At 48.7% G+C, this 16,855-nt stretch overlaps 10 protein-coding genes across 10 annotated transcripts; 4 read left to right on the top strand and 6 right to left on the bottom strand.

Moving 5' to 3' along the window:
- Positions 1-67: 67 nt before the first annotated feature.
- On the bottom strand, positions 68-1,769 carry HER2 (Trimeric GatFAB AmidoTransferase(AdT) complex subunit; the record flags this gene model as incomplete). Its single annotated transcript, XM_064895641.1, has 2 exons — positions 68-1,572; positions 1,619-1,769. The coding sequence occupies 2 exons, from the start codon at positions 1,767-1,769 to the stop codon at positions 68-70; spliced, it is 1,656 nt and encodes a 551-aa protein (XP_064758328.1).
- Positions 1,770-2,338: 569 nt separating this feature from the next.
- On the top strand, positions 2,339-3,250 carry ETR1 (mitochondrial 2-enoyl thioester reductase; the record flags this gene model as incomplete). Its single annotated transcript, XM_064895640.1, has 2 exons — positions 2,339-2,404; positions 2,438-3,250. The coding sequence occupies 2 exons, from the start codon at positions 2,339-2,341 to the stop codon at positions 3,248-3,250; spliced, it is 879 nt and encodes a 292-aa protein (XP_064758327.1).
- A 35-nt stretch (positions 3,251-3,285) lies between these two features.
- NCB2 (negative cofactor 2 transcription regulator complex subunit ncb2) lies at positions 3,286-3,908 on the bottom strand (the record flags this gene model as incomplete). The annotated part of the gene is made up of 4 exons (XM_064895639.1): positions 3,286-3,542; positions 3,592-3,756; positions 3,803-3,829; positions 3,884-3,908. 4 exons carry the CDS (start codon positions 3,906-3,908, stop codon positions 3,286-3,288), a joined length of 474 nt encoding a protein of 157 aa, XP_064758326.1.
- Positions 3,909-4,944: 1,036 nt separating this feature from the next.
- LTR64_001257 (uncharacterized protein) lies at positions 4,945-5,715 on the bottom strand (the record flags this gene model as incomplete). Its single annotated transcript, XM_064895638.1, has 2 exons — positions 4,945-5,408; positions 5,430-5,715. 2 exons carry the CDS (start codon positions 5,713-5,715, stop codon positions 4,945-4,947), a joined length of 750 nt encoding a protein of 249 aa, XP_064758325.1.
- A 755-nt stretch (positions 5,716-6,470) lies between these two features.
- LTR64_001256 (uncharacterized protein) lies at positions 6,471-7,894 on the top strand (the record flags this gene model as incomplete). Its single annotated transcript, XM_064895637.1, has 2 exons — positions 6,471-7,124; positions 7,205-7,894. 2 exons carry the CDS (start codon positions 6,471-6,473, stop codon positions 7,892-7,894), a joined length of 1,344 nt encoding a protein of 447 aa, XP_064758324.1.
- A 235-nt stretch (positions 7,895-8,129) lies between these two features.
- GRE2_1 (methylglyoxal reductase (NADPH-dependent) gre2) lies at positions 8,130-9,261 on the bottom strand (the record flags this gene model as incomplete). The annotated part of the gene is made up of 3 exons (XM_064895636.1): positions 8,130-8,475; positions 8,548-8,921; positions 8,977-9,261. 3 exons carry the CDS (start codon positions 9,259-9,261, stop codon positions 8,130-8,132), a joined length of 1,005 nt encoding a protein of 334 aa, XP_064758323.1.
- A 773-nt stretch (positions 9,262-10,034) lies between these two features.
- On the top strand, positions 10,035-10,964 carry rtf2 (Replication termination factor 2; the record flags this gene model as incomplete). Its single annotated transcript, XM_064895635.1, has 2 exons — positions 10,035-10,050; positions 10,105-10,964. 2 exons carry the CDS (start codon positions 10,035-10,037, stop codon positions 10,962-10,964), a joined length of 876 nt encoding a protein of 291 aa, XP_064758322.1.
- Positions 10,965-11,376: 412 nt separating this feature from the next.
- LTR64_001253 (uncharacterized protein) lies at positions 11,377-12,159 on the bottom strand (the record flags this gene model as incomplete). The annotated part of the gene is made up of 1 exon (XM_064895634.1): positions 11,377-12,159. The coding sequence occupies one exon, from the start codon at positions 12,157-12,159 to the stop codon at positions 11,377-11,379; it is 783 nt and encodes a 260-aa protein (XP_064758321.1).
- A 447-nt stretch (positions 12,160-12,606) lies between these two features.
- Positions 12,607-14,511, top strand: LTR64_001252 (uncharacterized protein; the record flags this gene model as incomplete). Its single annotated transcript, XM_064895633.1, has 2 exons — positions 12,607-12,807; positions 12,853-14,511. The coding sequence occupies 2 exons, from the start codon at positions 12,607-12,609 to the stop codon at positions 14,509-14,511; spliced, it is 1,860 nt and encodes a 619-aa protein (XP_064758320.1).
- Positions 14,512-15,372: 861 nt separating this feature from the next.
- On the bottom strand, positions 15,373-16,619 carry LTR64_001251 (uncharacterized protein; the record flags this gene model as incomplete). Its single annotated transcript, XM_064895632.1, has 4 exons — positions 15,373-15,783; positions 15,883-16,247; positions 16,350-16,472; positions 16,559-16,619. 4 exons carry the CDS (start codon positions 16,617-16,619, stop codon positions 15,373-15,375), a joined length of 960 nt encoding a protein of 319 aa, XP_064758319.1.
- Positions 16,620-16,855: the final 236 nt, after the last annotated feature.

The raw sequence follows: 16,855 nt of genomic DNA, 5'->3' as shown, positions 1-16,855 counted from the left end.
TGCCTGCACAGAGACACTTGCAAAACGAGGTACATCTATTTCTGCAGGCGGGCAAAGCGCTGCAATATCAGAACCTACGTGCTGTCCATATCCTGGAATCAGTCTCGCGGGGTCTGGGTGGATCTATTGCTTCCACGGTATCTCTGACAAAGTTCAACAGAGGCATATCTTCACCGAATTGTCCAATGATCTGCATACCGATGTTCTTGTCAGAGGTCGGCGGCAAGTCATCGTCGGCGACAACCGGCACACTAATCGCTGGTAAGCCTGCAAGTGAAGCTGGGACCGTGAAGATGTCGTTGACGTATGAATCTAGAGGTGATTGATGTTTGAGCTCCGAAAGCAAAGGTGGAAGTGTTGGTGCAGTTGGCACAACGATGAAATCGACGCCTTCAGGATTGCCTGTAGATGCTTCGAGGAGTGGATGAGGAACGGTGAAAACGTTGTTGAAATCTTGCTGCACAAGGCGACGGACCTTTTGTGCTTGTATGAAATAGTTGTCCATGGCTCCTGCTGATAATGAAAAGGTTCCGAGGAGGATACGGCGTTTGACTTCGTCTCCAAAATGCTGACCTCGATGATGCGCATAGAGCACCCCTTCATGGTTATCGGCTAACTCAGCGTCACGTGGAATACCATATCGCACACCGTCGTACTTTGCCAAGTTAGAAGATGCCTCAGCTGGGGCGAGGACGTAGTACGCGGAAAGAGCTGATTGAGTAGTCGGGAGCGATATGTGCACAATATCATTGCCCATGTCCTGCAGTACACTCAGAGTCTTCAGCCATGCAATGCGGATCCAGGGATGCATTTCCTGAATATTATACTCGTCTGGCACACCTATTCTCCAAGACCGCTTGGTAAAATATTGTCTTCCATACGCTTTCCATCTCATTCCCGCTTCGAGTGAGAGTCTAGCACTCTCCTTTTTATCCCTCAGACCGATAACCCTGACACTCACTTGATCGCTTGCCGCATGATCAGGGACCCGAGACCGACTTAATTTTGCATGCTCGATTCGGGCTCGACTATTTAGGTCCAACGAGGTTGGATCGGCCGGATCATGTTTGTTCAAGATACGATAGATGGATATGGCATCTTTGACGGAGGTAGACATAATACCCACAGTATCCAGTGAATTTGCATAAGGAATAAGACCGTTCCTAGAGATTCGTCCATACGACGGCTTGAAACCAAGTATGCCAGTGTAGGCGGCAGGTAGCCTGACCGAGCCTCCGGTATCTGAGCCAATAGCAAAGCGTGCGAGACCTCCGGCGACCACTAACGCGCTGCCACCCGAACTTCCTCCAACAGATTGTTCAAGTGAATCGAATCCATGCTTGACAGGCCCCCGTGCCGAGTTGGTAGAATACGAGCCCATGCCGAATTCATCCATGTTGGTCTTGGCCACAATGTGAATTCCAGCATCCTGTAGAAGTCGACCAACCATGGATGTCGCAGAACCGCGAAACCCTTCGAGGATGTGAGAAGCACATGTCGTTGGGAGATCGGTGGTCAGGAAGTTGTCTTTGAGGACAATTACCTCGTCATTGGCAATGTTGCGACCACTTGCTGAGCTGTGTTAGTGATGCTGTAATTCATGAAGACCTTTACTCACGATATGGACTACCGGTAAGCACGAGGTTCTCAAGGCCACTAAGGACAGCTCGAGTCCCTCGAGCACTCCTCAGCCGATCATGGTAAATCGTAGAGTATCTACGAATTTCACCTGGTGATTTGAGTCGTCGCGCAGTCGCAGCGGGATTCATCAACAGCTGACAACTGGAAGATGCTGAAGCATCACAAGTGCTATAGCGGATCAGAAGTCAAGTTGGTTAAGGTGAGATACTATATGTCGAGCCTAGAAGGAAGGTGCGGCGAAGTAGAAGTCAGAACTACAACAACTATGTTGGTACTTTAGAGAAGTGAGAGACAGAGTGATAGACTGGCAACAGTTACTTAGATGTTACCTTTGAGTCTCCGATGAGTGAACAGCCGAGTAATGGCGCATCTTGAGCTCATGGCGCCGCGAGCACAGCTTCGTACGATACCTAGCTGCCTGACACCTCGACCACGAATCAGCACAGTAACCAGCCGGCATAGATCCTTACGTTCGTTGCTGCCAATAGAGTCTAGGAGGAGCATAACTGCATATGGATATACGCAATCCAAAGCTTTAGTATACTCGAAAAATGGAGAGCCCCAGGACGTCCTGCAATTACACGGCCACTCCATCTCGGCACCTTCTGGTAGACAAGTCGTTGTTCGATTCCTCACAAGTCCCATCAATCCTGCCGATATCAATCAGATCCAGGGCGTCTACCCTTCGAAGCCAGAAATGAACACTCTGCTGGGCACACCAGAGCCTTCAGCCGTTGCAGGAAACGAAGGTGTCGCAGAAGTCGTAAGTACGGGTTCTGCAGTCACATCGGTTCAGAAAGGCGATTGGGTGATCATGAAGCATACGGGGCAAGGAACTTGGTGCACCCACAAGGCACTCGATGAGAGCCAACTCCTAAAGATCGATGACAAGGAAGGCCTGACTCCTTTACAGGTGGGCACTGTCTCCGTCAATCCATGCACGGCATATCGAATGCTGCTTGATTATGGCAAATGGAGTTTCAGAGAAGATGAGTGGTTCATTCAGAACGGTGCCAATAGTGGTGTTGGTCGGGCTGCTATTCAGCTTGGGCGAGAGTGGGGGTTCAAAAGCATCAACGTAATTCGAGGTCGAGAGGACAAGACCGAGGAGGAGAAGCTGAAGAAAGATCTGTATGATCTTGGAGCCACTCATGTGATTACCGAGGAAGAGTTGCTCGGGAGAGAGATCAGAGACAAAGTCAAAGAGTGGACAAGAGGTGGTCGGGAACAAATCAAGGTTGGCTTGAATTGTGTAGGTGGAAAGCCTGGCACGGCTCTTGCAAAATTCTTGAGCCCTGAGGCTTCTATGATCACCTATGGTGCCATGAGCAAAAAGCCACTCGAACTTCCAGCTTCGTTATTGATTTTTAAGAACATCAACTTTACCGGCTTCTGGGTGAGCAAGTGGAGCGACAAGCACCCGGATCAGAAGAAGCAGACTGTCGATGATGTGTTACGTTTGACCCGCTCGGGGAAGTTTAAAGATATACCGGTCCAAGAATGTAAATGGGACCGAGACACAGACCTTGATATGCTGAAATCGGCGGTTCAAGGTACCCTTGGCGGCTTTCGAGCAGGTAAGGGTGTCTTTGTCTTTGGCGAAACATAATCTGCCAGAGGGCGGTATATGTTGTACGTCAATTATTAATTCGTGTTCTGAGTATCGTGTCCTTCCATCTTCTCCTTCGCTTCGCCGAACAGCGCTGCTTGCATCTTCTCTAGCTCTTCTTCCGAGACATTGAGTCCTCCCCAATTCTTCATACGTTCACCTCGGTTGACACGTTTGGTCTGAACTTCTTTCCATTCTCCCACCACGCCACGGATGCCTCCGATATAGTCGCCGAATCCGAGATCTTTGAGGGCCGCCTCGACGTGCTCCACAGCGATGGTCTTCTTGCTCTCTGCGGAGAATCAGCGCGGTCGCGACTATGCGGTGCAGCAGCAATATACCTTTTTCGCTCACATCGTTGGCTTCAGAACTTAACATACGCAGGAACTCCATTGAGCATTGTATAAGCATGTCTCGAGCACCTTTGGTAAATGTCATGTCATTTCCGAGGGACACCTCTGGCGGCAGTTGAGGTAGGATCTCTGAAATGATCTTCTGAACCGTCGCTGATCTCACTTAGTAACTGAACGGGCTTAATCTGTAGTTGCCAACCTTTTGGTAACGAAAGCTCTTCGTTCCCTGGTATCGTTGTCAGCGCGAATCTCGATTCGGATGCGATTATGGTAGACTCACCACCGCCCAATTCCTTGTCCGACATTTTAGAAAAGAGTATGTATTATTGCTTCAGTCTTTGAGCACTCTATAGAAGGTGCGACGCATCATGATGCCAGCACCATGAGCGCCAGCCCTGGACAACGGTCTTCAAATACCCTCAGACCTGTTTGCAGGTGGTTGAATGACACCGCCCTGTTCTTGCCTCAGGCATGTAGACTTGGCTCCTGCAAGTGCTACTAGCGTGATTTTTCGCAACTCGACTTTTCTTTTAAAGCTCTGTTTACTCAAACATGTCTTGTGTTTCCTTCGTCAATCAGCAATGCTCAACTCATCGAATATACGTCTTGCCCCAAGTTGTAAGTCAAACTCCTTCACCACATGTCATATGCGAATGATGGAACTTTGTTTGTCGCCCCTAATTGAGAAAACCATGCGAACTCACACTGTCCAGCCAAAGGACTTTCTGAAAATTTGAATCTCACTACAATCGTCAGCCACAGTTAGTAAACCAATGCTAATATGTGTCGATCAGGATGTTCCCAACGCCTTACTTCGCGATCGAGTAACTATTGGTACGTTAAGCCATGGTCTTTCCAGGTTCAACCATATGATGAACAAGAACCACAAAGTACTATCAAATTCCTAATCACCTCTGTCGATACCAATCTGTAAACACCTGAGCCTCTCAGACCGCAAGGAAATTCATGAGGTTGTCGTGTTCAGTTGTCACTGACTAGACACGTCCAGTTGTCACTGACTAGACACGTCCAGTTCGTGAATGCTTGACCAACTCGGTCTTTCTATCGTGCCTTGCTAAGAGTAAGTCCAGCCATGCGTTTGTCTTTTCTTTTTGTGATGACTAAATCACTATTCCATTGCTAAAACTCAATGGTTTATGACCATATGTTGAAATTTAATGTATTCATCTTTCGCCTGACCTTCTATGTCGCAATACCTCTTTTCAGTCATCTTCGTGAGCCTCGCTAATTTCATTGCTCTCGAACAGACTTGCGATGGTCACTCCAGACGTACGCCGTTTGATGCTGTGAGTTCCTTCGGGACGCTAATCCTGCAACCGTTCACTTCCTCAGCTGGTAGTCTGTAAGTCTCTCATCGTTCCACGACAGGAACATGCCACTCAGGTCAGGCGTTGCCGCTACCGCCAACTTCGCAATTACATGTCCACATTGTTCCGGCTTAACGAGTTTACCTTCGTCGAATGCGCCTTGGAATTTTTTCATGTCTTCTGCGTCCATGTTCTCAACATGCTGCTCTCGAATTGAACGTTGCATATTAGTATCTACCATGCCTGGTCGAACCGCGATTGTCGTGATGTCGGCCTCTTCAGCTCTGAGGGAAAGGCACAGATGGTTCTGCGCTGCTTTTGATGCGCCATAGACAGCCCATCCACGATATGCTCCTTGGGCTGCTCCCGAGCTCGTTATTACTATCCTGCCTTTCGTCTTTCTTAATTCGGGAATTGCTACCTTGGCAGCATAAGCAGCAGAGAAGAAGTTGGTCGTAAAGTCTTCTTGCCAATCAGCTATAGACAGCTCAGATATACTCTTCACATGTCCTAGCGTGCCATGGTTCAAAATCAAACCGTCCAGTCCACCAAACTTCCTCACGGCTGTGTTCACTGCTTTCTCGATCACTGCTGCATCGGAAATGTCGCCTGCCACGTAGTCTACACGATCGGGCGCGAGTGACTTGAGCTCTTCCAGAGGTTGCGAAGTTCGTGCAGTTAGCACAAGTTTGTGTTGGGGAGGTGCTTCAATTAGAAAACGTGCGATTGCTTGACCAATGCCTCGAGACGCGCCTGTTACGAGTACTACCTTGCTAGTCGCCATGTTATTGCTAGAGTCGTGTGAATTGGGTTGCTGGGTTTCTGGGCAGCAAACGGTGATTGTGCAGAGAGCAATATTATTCGCAAGAACTTTTGACTTGAATAGACTTGCGTCATCTGAGACCGTTGTGCCTGACTACCCATATGTACATGCTTTCCTTCGTCAGAAAGACCCGCGCTCGAGACAAGGCAACATCGTGAAGCCGATACGTTTGAGTATCGTGAAGGAAACAACCCTGGCTCGGTGTGCTATGGTCGTTCAACATATACGTCGTTCACGAACTGTGCAGAGACAAGCCCTGGCTGCGTGATTGATAATGAGGATCTTCCCCGCGAGCTCACCCTCACACTCAGACATCAGCTGCCCAATTTCTACGCGGCCACGCTTGCATTTTGACAACCTACGGCAGTGTCAGGCTTTGTAAACCATCAACCAGGGTCAAGTATACACCGGTACAGGCGGTTATGCCACCACTTGATTCATCAAACACGTCTCGAATGTCCGAAATGGAGAGCGTCTTTATCTGATCCGTGGTTCCCGTTCGACTGACTACGAAAGTACGTAGTCCCGTGCTGTTGTATAGAGCCACGAATCCTCCACGGCAAAGATAACGGGTCGAGACCGAAGACATCGAGAGGATCCTTACTTGTTGGGGATCGACACGGTACAACACAGTGTCCCTTTTGCCACCCTCGCCTGAGTCGTATCAATCACATATACACCATTACTTCAAGTGGTAACCTTCACTACCAAATGAGATGGCGACTGTGATTCTAGGAGGTGGCATTATTGGCCTCAGTATCGCCTATCATTTTTCTGAACTGAAGCCGGACCTCGCTGCATCGCACCAGATACACGTTGTTGACTCTGCTTCAGAACTGCTTCTCTCAGCATCCGGGTATGCTGGAGGATTTCTTGCGAAAGACTGGTTCAGTCCTGCATCAGCGTCACTCGGCGAATTGTCTTTCAACCTCCACAAAGAGCTTGCAGCTAAACACGACGGCGCCAGGAAATGGGGTTACGCTCCAAGCAAGGTGTACAGCCTTGCTATAGATTCTAGAGGCATGGGCAAGCAGGCGAAGGACGAGCATTGGCTGCAATCAGGCACAAGTCGTTCAGGTGTGGCGCCCTCCTCGGCTGACGGCGCAACAGGTCCTGGGGCAGACAGGCACGAGATGGTAAATGACGACGGTAGTCCGGCATGGTTTACAAGACAAAGGAATGGCGCCCTGGAAGTGCTTGACGACGAGGGAAATTGTGCACAGGTAGAACCGAGACAACTTTGTCAATGGTTGATTGAGAGGTGCAAGGAAAGAGGTGTTCAGATTCATACTGGTTGTATCGCCTGCAGTATTTTCAAGAATGCAGAGGGTAAAGTTGCGGGTATAAAGGTCAGGAAGGACATGGAAATTGTAAGTACCAGAACCTGAATTTACTATCCCGCAAAGCCGACCATAGCAAGTATGCACACTCTTGTACTGACATTCCGCAGTACGAGAAACACGCGAAGAATATTGTCCTGGCAGCTGGAGCATGGACCCCGAAAGTCTTCCAATCAATATTCCATGATAGCAAATTTCGAATTCCAGTCACTCCACTAGCTGGCTATAGTATTGTGGTGCGATCTCCGAGATTGACAAAACCAATACTCGACCTTTCCCAGCACTCAGGAGTTACGCCAGTAGGAATCTCACATGTTATCTATTGCAATCCTTCGCCAAATTGGGCATTTGCTCCGGAAGCATTTTCCCGACTATCTGCTGACGGAAAGCCGGAGATCTGGATTGGAGGTCTCAACGATGCTGGGCTTCAACTGCCAGATACTGCCAATGGCGCAGCTTCACTCAGGGACAAAAACAAGTCTGAAGAGATGAGAAAAGCTATGGTCGCGATGACGGGCTTGTCGCGTCAGGGAGATAATTTACAAGTTGATGATCTTGAAACCAAGCGAGAGGGGTTATGTTTTCGTCCAATCTCGAGATCTGGATATCCTATCATCTCGAAAGTTCCTGCAAATGCGCTGGGAAAAGATATTGAAATGGAAGAGGATGGTGGTGTGTTTGTCGCCACGGGTCATGGACCCTGGGGCATAAGTTTGAGCCTGGGAACTGGCCTGGTCATGGCTGAATTGCTAATAGGCAGGAAACCTTCAGCCGACATCTCACGACTCGCCATCAGATAACGTGAAGCGAGGAGATTACCTTCACTTGCGATTAATACTGAGGGCCGCGAGACGAACCAACCTAAAAGCTTAACCAGAGGGACTTCTTGCTTCGTTCTGTAACTTCGTTGCTTGTCTGTGGCATACATTGTGTCAGTTCTATACAAATAGTGTTTTGAAACCTGCTTGGAATCTACATGACACGGCGAGTTCTATCTGTACATCCGTCTAGTTCCGCTCGGAATCCAAACATGCTCTACGCTCCAGCAGCCTTCAGGCTCTTAACTAAATCAGTAATACTTTCCTCTAACGATCTGTACTGTAACCCGAGTACCTCCTTACTCCTCGAATTGTCGATCTTATACGGAAACTCCTTTGACTGAGCATCGTAATTATCCGGCAACTTGCTTACCAAATCCGGAAAGTTCTTCTTGATTATGTCTGCGACTTCGCTGTTCGTGAAAAAGCCGGCTGTGACGAAGAATCGCTTGCCGCCGGCGTCGGGTCGTTCCATGGCTCTGACGTGTGCGAGTGCTATATCTCTGACGTCGACCCAGAGCGCGACTCGTGTGGGTGGGAGGCCGTCTTTAAATTTTCCTTGGCTGTTAGAGGTTAGTTTGATGTCTCTGAATGTTGAAGATAGTGCCGCTGTGTCTTCCGAGGTATGGACTTACATCATATCTCTCACGTTTTCATTGGACGTGTTTAGTGAAGTCAGGGAATCGAATTGGTGAACAACTGGTCCGATTACCAGAGGTGGGTTGGCGGTACATAAGTCAAAGTTTGGCTTCTCCTTTTCGACAAAGTCCCAGGCGGCTTTCTCAGCAAAGGTCTTACTGCCTCGGTAGGCGGTTGAAGGATCTGTTTTGAGCGCTTCCTCCATCGTTACTGGGTTCCAACAGGATTCATCGTAGACTTCTGGAGTCTGTTTTGGATTCACGATAGCCGCGAAAGAGGATGTGACTACTACACGCTTGACACTGGGTGCGTAGCTCTTGATTGATTTGAGGATACCTGTTGTTCCCACGATTGCCGGGTCGAGGAGATCCTGGCCGCATTAGTATTTTTCGTAGGGGGTATGCTTGCGACGAGTGCTCGGTTACCTTCTTAGGGTCAGTCACGTTGAAGTGGAACGGTGAGGCTGTATGGAGGACAGCATCGAATGGCGGATCCGACTTGACAGCCTCATCGAAGGCGTTCTCTTTTGCAATATCTTCGACTATGACATAACTCAATCGGTCCTTGGGTATGTTTTGGTGATTCTGCAAAATGTGGTCTGCCTTGCTGGCAGTGCGAGCTGTGAACACAACGTTATGGCCGCCTTGAAGCAGCGAATCTATAACGTGTGCTGCGATAAACCCACTGCCTCCGGTGACGAGAACCTTCATCGTGATATTTTGTAAGTATTGGCAATATATCAGTATTTGTAATACGTTGAAGTGTGTTAGATCGAAAAGTCGTGTCCGGAAAGCAAAATCTTTATCACGTTCTCCTTACTGAGCACGTTAGAATGGGCTAACGTTTGTATTCATATAGCACCATCTGCCGAAAGGCATTCGAATCTCCATTATGTCGTCATGGCATTTTCCAAAACTTTCTGGCCTGGTGCAAAGGTGATTCGAACAGATTTCAACATATGCTGTAAACTCCGATTATAGGACCGACCTTGACCAATGATATGATCTACCATATCAGGTACGAGTAAGGATGTTCTCGAGATCACGACGCGTATCGTGAGTGGGTGTGTAGACTTGACTGGAATCCCCACAAATCGCAGCTCGTACAACACGACAGCTCATGATCAGTGAGATTCGGTGAGATAACCGAGTTGAGAGCCAGCAGCACTCTGAAGAGTATCCTGTTGGTGAGAGTGTGTCTGCGAGACCACGAATGCATTTGATGACAAGACCATTCTGTATCGCCCCGCGGCGGCCACGATATTCAGGCAGAAACTGATATCATCCTAGATGCCTGAGGCAATCGTTCGATTTAGTTCGACGTGCCTGACTATTTCACCACCGCATCCAGCTTCTTACACGTACGATGCATAAGTTGAACACAATATCGGAGCTGCAGTCGATGCACGTTTCCGAAACTTCAGTCTAGTGCCGACATAATTACCACTGACAAGAGACCAGTCCGGGTAGTGCTTCACCACAACATGGGTAATGATGGTGGTAAGTAGTTTGTCGAAAGAGAAACATTGTTTTAGTTCACTTCTCACAATTCAGGCAGTATACCCACCCGCAGAGAGCTCGTGAAAGAGTCGTCGAAAGCCAAAACATTGACCGAGGTCAAAGAGAAACAGAAAGAACACCTCGCGCATCGATGGACACAATGTCCCCTTTCAAAATCTCAGCTCAAGATACCTGTTGTAGCCGACTATAGCGGGGATCTATACAACAAAGATGCGATAATACAATTCCTACTGCCGGAAGAGATTTCAACTCTCAGTAAACAGGAAGCCGAGGAATTCGTGCAAGGACGAGTCAAGAGTCTCAAGGATGTTGTGGAAGTGCAGTTCGAAGAGGCTGATGGGAAGTGGGTGTGCCCGGTGACTGGTAAAGAGCTTGGACACTCAACCAAAGCTGTCTACATTGTACCTTGTGGTCATGCTTTCAGCCAGGAAGCTATCGTTGAGATGAAGAGCAACGAGTGCCCGCAATGCAGTCAGACGTTCGAATCGCCGAGAGACATCATTCCGATCTTACCAACCACAGAAGCTGAAAAGCACACGATTCTGACCAGGATAGAGACCCTGCGCGAACTAGGGCTTTCACACTCACTGAAACCGGTCAAAGGTTCGAAATCGAAAAAGAGGAAAGCACATGATGTTGAAGAGAACAAATCGGATGGCCAGGCGGTAAAAGCAGTGAAGAAGGGAGGCAGTGACTCAAAATTGACAGGTATCAAGAATGCCGCGACTGCTGGTTTGACACAACGGGTGATCCAGGAGGAAGTGGAAAAGAAGAAGCAGCGACTATCCAACGATACCGAGACGATACGATCCCTCTATACGCAGAAAGGTGACGAGGAGAAGAGGAAAAGGGACGCGTACTTCATGACCCGAGGCTTCTCATATAGGGATTGAGGGCGTCTACTTCGCATAACGAAGCTGTAGTATGATGGAAGCTTGCGGGTGTTTAGTATGAGATCCCGTGTGAGGCAAGAAACGAAGTAGTGCAACTCAACACGCGCGGACGTCTCGACCAGAGAGGTGAGTGCTTTGGTGGACACTCCTTACGCAAGCACTCATGAGCGCCTGTGTGCTGGAGCATATCCTTACGCCAATCGAAGCCGCGAAGAAGCGTATTGGTTTTTAAGACTTGACGCGCCCTTGCGATATTTCACATTTCACATTCAAGAATACCTTATCTTGGTGCGCATGACACCCTCCTGTTCCTCAAGCATGGTGGAGAGTGGCAGCAGTCTAGAAGAGGAGTACTGGGACAGAGATTGAGGGAGCTCACAGTGACACGATGATAGTTTACCCTCTTTTGACTTTATCCAGCGTGCCCGTTCGCTTGTACTTTTTCACCCCTATCGTAATAGTCGTCTTGCTGTTTTTGTATCGTATCGGCAGCGGTCGGGTCACGAGGAGAAAGCTCATACTTTGCCCAAAGATTGGTTCGCTCTTGCAGGATGTCCTCCGCCCACTGCTTCATCTCGTCCAACTTGATCTTCTTTGCGACCCAACTGAACTCACTCAAGTCGATTTGGCAGTCGTTGGCTCTCTCGTACTCAACCATTTGCAATAAGAGTTCGACCTTGTCTACGTCGTGGACAAAAATCGACTCCAACGTCTCAGCGTCTTCGTACTCTTGCCAGACTGCCTTCAGATCTTGGCCAGCGATTCCACCATGGACCTTGCCTAACAAACTCTTTGCAACCCAATCGATCGTGTCGGCTTCTCGTCTGCTCTTTTCGATTTTCGGTACACCGTCAACAGGTGTCAGGTCACCAACCAGACCTTCAGCCATGTCGTGTATTAGTGCCATCTTTGTACAGCGAGGAATATCGAGCTTCTTTGCTAAGTCAGGTGGTGCGAGCATGGTAATGATAGACATTCGATACATGTGGTCTGCGATCGATTCGCCACGAGAAATGCCAAATCGTCGCCATCCCTCACGTTTCTCGATCTTTAGTCGTTCGACATAGTGAAAGAACTGTACGGGAGAGGAAGAGCTAGACTTTGCGGTAAGGTCTGAAGTGTTCGAAGGCAGGTCTTTTACGACAGCCTCGACGGTCCAAGGATCAGGTTTTGGAAGCAGCGAGGTATGTTGCATATTTTTGGCCTGATTATATTCGTTGCGAAATCTGGATGGAAGTGTTCTTAATAGTTGAGTAGAACGGAACATGGACGAGTTGACACGGAGGATGAGTGCTGATGTCTTCCTAGTACTGGAACTAGGAATAAAAAGATAAGAACCACTTTATTCCAGACCGGTATGATAGCAATGTTTGCTCGCTTGCTTCAGAACTCCAAATTCAAAAAGACACGCACAGATAAAGTCACAAACAGGTAGGAGCGATCACCAAGCAGAACGCGATTGCCACGCGTGCACGGCACGATACTGCTTACCTGCAGTAGAATTACATGGGTGGCTTGTTACACGTTGAGATCGATCGTCAGGTACTAAGCAACTCCGATTGGCTGCACCTGCCAGAGATTCGGACCTTGGCACCTTTCTCATTCCTACAACGTACCTAGAATATCTAGACATTGCTACATCATGACCAGCTGGAATGGCAGAAGCCATGTATCAGTCTTCGTGCACAGTCTGCACCTGCTCAACCTCAATGCACGAGAGGATTGGCCGGAGGTCACTCTACATACCTTTGACGTGAAGTCGAGCCTCCAGCATCGAATTCGCTGTGTGGAATGGTCGCTCTATTGCCTGTTCGAGCTGTTCGACGCACGAGCCACAAGAGACGTATGTGCGAGACGAGTCAAAGTATCCTGCTGCTAAGTCATGTAGAAACTACGACCTTTCTTTCCTCCCGCAACCTCCCTGCAATCTGTGAATCTTCGTGCTGCTCTTTTGCGACAACTCACGGAGCTGAAAAAAGATGGCGTGCTCGGTCCCAACGTTATATTGCGGAAGACTATGCTGGATGAGTGCAAAGGAGACAAGGTTGAGGAACTACTTGCTGCTTTCTCTATCGTTGTGCTCAAGAAAGTTCTCAATGTTGAAGGAGTCGCACAGCCTGAAAACTTGTTACCACTGGTTTTAGCCCGTCGCGCTGGTATACAACGAAACCTCGATGAAAAGAAAGAACTTGATTGGACGACGAAGCAGGAGCAGCACAATATTGAACACTCGATCGAGGTGCTATCGAAGGAGACGAGAGCTCTCCAGTCCAAGAAAGTGCCTCAGCTTCCCAACCATGCAACTCACATCAAAGGCGTCCTCCGTGAGAACTGGATTGGCGATCCTGCTTGGGTCGACACTATTCTACATGGCGTCCCCAGCCGTACTTTGAATCACATTGTGACCTATAAAGGTGACGTCGACGACAATGCGTCTTCATTGCTCGAAGACCTTCAATCACGACTCCAGAATCAAAACGTACGTTTGGCGAAATGGCAGTCCTATTTTGAAGATTTGCACCACCGGGATACCCACAAGCATACTGCGTCAGTACCGAATACGAATCAACGAAGTGTTCGACCTCCGTTGTTTACTCGGCATAAGGACCTGGAGCATGTTTCAGATAACGTGAGTTCTACCGCTGCTGAGATGCTTGTGCCCAAGCATGCCATACTACTTGAGTCTTTAGAAAAGGAATTAAGCTTGAGAACCGCAAGTCTACACCACAAAGCTCAGTCATCTGGCAGCTTGACCAAAGCTGACAACAACAAATCCAACGTCAATATGATTTACCTTGGTGGATCGAAAAACGACAATCTCTCAAATCCAAGAACACAAACTACAACAAGCAGCTTGTCCTTCCGGAATGACGATTCTCTCGGACATGGAATAGAACCTGGCAGGCATCGGTTGACACCGTTTCAGTCAATCTCATTAGAAAAACCTGTCGTTAATGCTGGATTACCAGAACCTTTCACGCAGCAGATATTAAAACCGCATCCAGAAACTCCTCCAGAGCCTTCCCTAATGGAAAGAACACGAGCTTCAATGGCACGTTTTGAGACACCGAACCAGCCCGTACTAAAGAACCACAGACCTAGTACCTCCACCGAGCAGCCCTCCACCGAGCAGCCCTCTATCGTGATCGCGTCACAGCCGAGGTTGCCACTGGACAGACTCTCGTTGGCCGAGCGAACACGTCAATCGATGTCCATGCTCAACGACGCGCTTGACGACAGCTATCGAAGTCGGCCCAGCACATCCGCTAAGCGACCGACTCACACAAGAAGTAGAACCGCAATCAAGATTACAAGCCACAAACCAAGACTGGAAAGAGCGTGGTCAGAAGAGTCGCTTGCATCTACTGCTACCAAGGACGACAATTTCGACGTCGAGGCTGACTACGACAGCGTCTTCAAGAGCAGACCCCGTCTGGCAATGTCTCCCAACTTAAGCCCTCAGCGAAACGAACCCGATCCCTGGCTCGAGAATTTGCTCGAGCAAGGCATGAACAAATTGTCCATTGACTCGAGTCCTGACGCCTAGTGGCAAACGAAGTGCAGCGAGTTAGTGATACTGCTCACACTACTACGCCAAGACTGTTTCTCCATGGTTGGATCTCGTTCTGAAGCAATGTTATCCTGAGTTTAGGATCTGGTAACAAGCTCATTCTATGGCGAGGACCTGTTCGTTGTTTTCCACAATGAGCACATAACAAAAATTACAAGAGATATAAAGAGCTTCTCTATTTTCATCCGTGCCGCATTGTCTCGCTATCTGGCATTGTCATATAGTTCTATACTTTGGCTCTCGAGTACAGTCCTTCTACGATAACCGAGATAGCAATCTTCAACACGAGTCTGGCAGTAAAATACAGTCAAAACACCAAGTCATCGATCTCAATCCAACAAACCACCACCACCACCACCATGAGAGACCACGAAGCTCAATCTTTCCTTCACGCAATCGTTCACGGCACAGGCACTGCCCTGAAGCAAGTTCTCCGTCTACCATCTCGAGACCGACCACCCAACATGGCTGAGATGCGCATAGTCACGCCAGTATACGATCACGACCTACAGCGATGGGTATTTCCAGTACGGCCGATTATGCATAGAGATGAGTTCAAAGGGCTGAAGTCTTCGCGACAAAGTTCTCGGTCGCACTTGGGGGCCGAAGGTTCTCAATCTTCTTCGAGGCGGAGTAGCAGGTTCTTCGAATAAAGTGCTCATGGATCAGGCAGAATCAATACGCCTGAATATGGAAACTGGACACGAGGACCTTGAGTCACAAGATGCCAAGACTGGTCGAACAGAAGACCATAGTTCTGCGTAAAGTTGAATATCTTTACGACGACAAAGTGCAAGCCGCGTGCAAGAGTCTGCGATACTACATCAGGCGTCTTCCTTAGACAACCATTCTAAACTTTAATGCATCTTTCTCCACAATCTCCTCCTTCTTCGCCTCCAATTCATTTACATCCCAATGCACACTCAAATACCTGCCGCTCAACCACTCCTTTCTCGTGTGGGTCAACCATGTACAAAATCCACCTACAAGCCCAACATCTGTCTGTAAAAGCTTTTCCCAGTCATCGCCGGACTCATTACTGTGTCCCTCGGTCTGTGGCGTAATGACCTCACCGGGATGCACAGAGAAAGCGAGGAGGGAGTCAGCAGCATGGTCGTTCGCCATGCACTCGATGAGGCGATTGACGGCGATTTTGGACACGTTGTAGGCGATGGGTGTGAAAGTTGAGACGGGGAAGTGCCCGGCCAAAGAAGTTATGGCAATGAAAGCGCGAATAGAGGATTGGTTCTAAGAACGTGATTGAGTAGTTAGCATCATGTCGAATTGAATGTAAGTCCTAAAAAGGAGCAGCGTGGCATAAAACAACAAAAGAAACAAAATACACACCTGCCTCCCCACAAGCCCCGGCACAAAATACTTGGCCGTATAATAAACTCCCAAATAATTCACACTCGTCACCCTCAAATAATCCTCATCCTCGATCACACCTTCCGGCAGCCGCCTCGCCTGCACCTTCCCGGTCTTCGGATTCACCTCATTCTCGATATACTTGCTGATGATCCCCGCGTTCGCAACGACAACATCGAGATGTGTTCCGAAGGTTTCTGTCGTGGCGGTCGCGAGGGCAGCTACGGATTTTGGATCGGAGGTGTCGCAGCGTTGGGAGAGGATGGTGAGGTTTGGGTTGATGCGTTTTAGGTCGGTGGAGAGGGCATCGAGGTCGGATTGGGTGCGGGAGGATATGCAGATTCCTGAGTTAAGGGTGGGTGAGTGTGTGTTAGTAGTGATGGGAGGGGAAGAGAGGATGGATTGCTGATAACAGCAAGTAGGAGGGGTGTTGCTTGGGAGCTTACCGGTTGCTCCTGCTTTGGCATAAGCGATACTGATAGCATAGCCTAGGCCTTTTCCTGCTCCTGTGACGACGACATTGAAGTGCTGGCCTGCTGGGGGTTTGTTGTTCTCCGGGAGTGTTGGGCCTGGAAAGGGGGAGAAGTGCGAATTAGCTTTTCATATTGCTGAGAATGGAGAGGTTCGAAGACTATGGAGTATGGCTAAGACGTACCTTCAGCCTTCTCGTGGGTTGTCTTGGTGAAATTGACACCGTAGTGGTCGGGAAAGCTCATAGCTGCGTGGGAGGTGATATGCTATGAGAATACTCCAAGACTGTATCGACGTGCTGATTGCGCTTAGTAGGCAGACAATCGATCAGGCGTGGCTGTAGAGTCTATACACTGGTGAAGTATTGTCAGTATCTGGATGTTCGTTCCTATCTCATGTTATACAGTAGTTAGAGGTCTAAATTTCAGTTCAGCCACCAGATTTGGCAGTATCACAAAAAGAAAAATAGTCTGTGGTCGCA

This window comes from Lithohypha guttulata, assembly GCF_036872675.1.
Source record: "Lithohypha guttulata strain CCFEE 5908 chromosome Unknown scaffold_1, whole genome shotgun sequence".
Classification (NCBI taxonomy): Eukaryota; Fungi; Ascomycota; class Eurotiomycetes; order Chaetothyriales; family Trichomeriaceae; genus Lithohypha; species Lithohypha guttulata.
The sequence above is the reverse complement of the archived record's forward strand: the minus strand, read 5'-3'. Positions and strand labels throughout refer to the sequence as shown.